We start from the raw sequence: 3,487 nt of genomic DNA, 5'->3' as shown, positions 1-3,487 counted from the left end.
CGGTACCGCAGTGAATGCGGGCAGCATGATTACAAGCCAAATCTCAACATGCAAACCCTCTTCCCTTTTACTCGCCCTTGTTCCCCTCCTTCACCTCCGCCCCCTGATGCCCATCCCTATTAGCCCTCCAAACCCCCCCATCCTCAAACTCCTCCCGTTTCCAAACCTCCACCTTCTCCTTGCACTCCTCCAGCGCCTCCTCGCCCGCGAGCCATGCAGCCTTCCGATGGGCAGAGCTCACCGCGATGAGGATACTCTCCTCGCCTATGGGGACTGTGCCCAGGCGATGGACGATGGCGATTCCTTTTAGGGCGTGCTTGGTCAGAAGCGAAGAGGCGATGGAGGAGAGGGTTTGGAGGGCTAGGGGGCGGTACGAGGTGTAGGTTAGGGAGGTGACGGGTTTGGAGGCAAAGTTGTTTCTTGTCGTGCCGGCAAAGGTGACGATGGCGCCCGCTTCTGGGCTGCGGACTTTGTCCATTATTGAGAGGATGTCGAGGGGGAGGTCGGTGAGGGAGACGTAGATTCCCGGGAGGGAGATGGAGGATTCTCCCTCTGGGGGTGGGGGGTTGACTTGATCTTGGGTTGTCATCGTTGGTGCACTGCTCGTGGTTGTGTGAGGGGAGGACAAAAGTCAGGGGTTCAGGGGGCAGTGTTGCTCAGGTCTGGGTGGGCGTGTATCGTTTCACCGAGAAATATTGAAGATGGAGCGTAAAATGGGTTTATAAAAGCATTGTCTGGCTCTTGCAAGTTAGCAGTTTTTTGATTGATATCATCAACTTCATCAAGCACCCACCAGCTGTAATGAGCCACACCGTGGAGGCAGAGGGTCATCGGCGACTACTTAATGATGGGCCTCGCAAATCGAGTGCAAATGTATTTTTTGGGGTTTTGGAACTGCTGTGCTGCTTCAAACTTCTTATTGCCTCGTCAACCACACCATCTCTGTCTTTGGTCTGTAAGTGGCCCCCTCAACACCGTGCTTATCAACGGCGAGCCCACACTGTGGCCCCGCGATGCTAGCCCACTGTCGATAAGATTAGATAATCGGAATATCTTCGGTTACTAACGGCTGCTGCAGACTGCTAGCGCTCTAGCCACCTGCGCACGCGCTCCAGGTAAGCTTGCGGCTCGGTGTTTCCTGCGACTGCACCCTTTTGACACTGGCAAAAGGCTAAAAATCTGTGGCCCGTGTGGTGACCTGACGTATACCTACTACAGCCCCCTATCTTTTAATGTACCTTTTTACAAACGCGTGTATAGGAACCGCGTGTTTTCTTACCTAAAACTCTTCAATTTTATATTTCTAATTCTCGAGATATATTCTGTAGGATAAAGTGATATCTTTTTATTAATCCTATATTATATTTATAATAATTACTATAACCACGTTAATTAAGTTAATAAGATTACGGATTTTACCTTTAAAAAAAACTCAGAAATTTCGTTTTTATTTACATTTATATTATTGTACTAAACCTTATAAGCGATTATTTTAATGAAGCTGATATTTTTATTATAAATAAAGCTTTAAATAACTGAAACTAAAAAAAAAACAAAATAAGTATTAAAACCTGTTACAATATAGCTTTTCTTTGTGGATTTTACAGTGTATCTAAGCCCTGTATATTACAGGGCCTTAGAGGCAATATAATGGCTTAGATCAGCAGTGTTTAGGGACCACGGTTACCGGAACGGAACTCGGCTTCCTGAAGCAATCCGAAGTCCCGGAAAGCCGAGCCCTGCAGCGGTCAAACGGTAGCGCAACGTGGCTTGTAACGAGGCTTGTAACCTTATTTTTAGTTAGCGCACTTAGCGGGCGTTCGGGCCCGGGAATAGAGTTACTTCGGGGAGCGAGTGGAGGGCTAACGGCCTATAAAACCTCTGCCTCACACCCTATTTACTGTGATATTTCTTAGTCTATAAGGTTCAATCAATATACTAGTTTACTACACTTATTAGTGCCTCACAAGCCTATATTACAGTGATTATCTTCTATATATTACAGGGCGCCGCCCCTGTAATCTACTTTCCTTTAGTGCCCCGGCAACTATTGAATACTACAGTTAAAATCTTCTTCGCTCTCAGTATATTACGCCGATAGCTATTTAAGCCTATATTTACAGGCCTTAATAGCACCTATTTCAACATTATATAAAGATTATTTTTAACGTAAAAGGTTTATAGAGAAATACTACCTTATAACGAACCCCTATACAGAACCTCTGAAAGGAATATTAATTAAAGGTAACTTCTGATAATTAGTTCGGTGCAGCTAAACAGTGCACAACAAGATATCTCAATATAAATACTAAATACCGTAAATATAAACTAAATTACATACTGCGGAACTATCTATCTACACCGGCTAGTTCCTCCGTATATATAGACCTTAATCCTTTAGGTACTTCCGTACTTAAATTACCTCGATCACTAAGCGCTCCTAGTAATCCATCCTAGCTCACTTTGCTCACCTAGCGCTCCTAGCGAGCCGGCTCACCTCTGCTAAGAGGTAAGCGCCCCTCTATCCTATAGCCTCGCTTTTATTTATTATTTAATTAGTTACTACGGCCTACTGTAGTCCCTACTTTGCTTTACTATATAGTTAGTCTATAATATAATATTCCCCCTCTTTATTTTTTATCCCGAAAGATTTGCTGCTATTATTTTTTATACTTTAATACTTTTTTTTTTTTTTTATTATATATGTATTCCCTTTCCCTTTTCCTTCTTTAGGCTTACTTAGCGTTACTAATTATATTAGGGCGCGTAGAGAAACGTTACTATAATATAGCTCGCGAATGAATAGTCCTTTCCGATTCGATCGACTAAGACGGTATTAAAATTATACTTTACTCCCGTTATTAACGCGCGAAACTTTAAGGACGTTATATTATAAAGGAGGGGTCGAATTGCTATTCGAATTACGTTCGAGTAAATAAATTATATAATAATTCAAACGTAATTAATTTCTATAAATATTTAAGTACCGTAACTATACGTCTTTTTATTAATAACCGTAATAATAAAAAATTTATCGAAATAAAAAAAGATTAATAATAAAATAATTATAAAAAAAATTTATTAGCCGAAACGTTAAGTACCTTAACTTATTTACGTAAGTAGCGTACGTCGATACGTAACTAAGGTTTTAAACTCTTTTATCGAGGTATAGAATCGCTAAACGAAGTTAATAGTTTAACGTCCTTTATAAATTAATTAAATAAATAATATTTTATTAATCGGGCTTAGTTAATAGGTGCCTTTAGAGTCGTGGATTGGGAGGCTATTAATATTATTCCCTCGGATCTTAATATTATCCTCGACTCCTTTATTAATTTCGATTAGCCGCCTAACCTTTCCCTAGGCCCGGACGTAGCCGGTCCTTTCTTTTTAACCCTGTAGGGTACCGCCGATAACCCGTTTTTTATTTCTTAAAGTAATTAAAACGCGTAATACTATTTATATCTAAGTCCCCCGTGTCTGAGAC

At 41.3% G+C, this 3,487-nt stretch overlaps 1 protein-coding gene across 1 annotated transcript; it reads right to left on the bottom strand.

Annotated features, from left to right (window-relative positions):
- Positions 1–67: 67 nt before the first annotated feature.
- On the bottom strand, positions 68–589 carry PODANS_1_12840 (uncharacterized protein; the record flags this gene model as incomplete). The annotated part of the gene is made up of 1 exon (XM_001904951.1): positions 68–589. One exon carries the CDS (start codon positions 587–589, stop codon positions 68–70), a length of 522 nt encoding a protein of 173 aa, XP_001904986.1.
- Between the last annotated feature and the right edge of the window lie 2,898 nt (positions 590–3,487).

This window comes from Podospora anserina, chromosome 1 (genome assembly GCF_000226545.1).
Source record: "Podospora anserina S mat+ genomic DNA chromosome 1, supercontig 3".
NCBI lineage: Eukaryota > Fungi > Ascomycota > Sordariomycetes > Sordariales > Podosporaceae > Podospora > Podospora anserina.
Note: the sequence above shows the minus strand (reverse complement) of the source record. Positions and strands in the feature narration are given on the sequence as shown.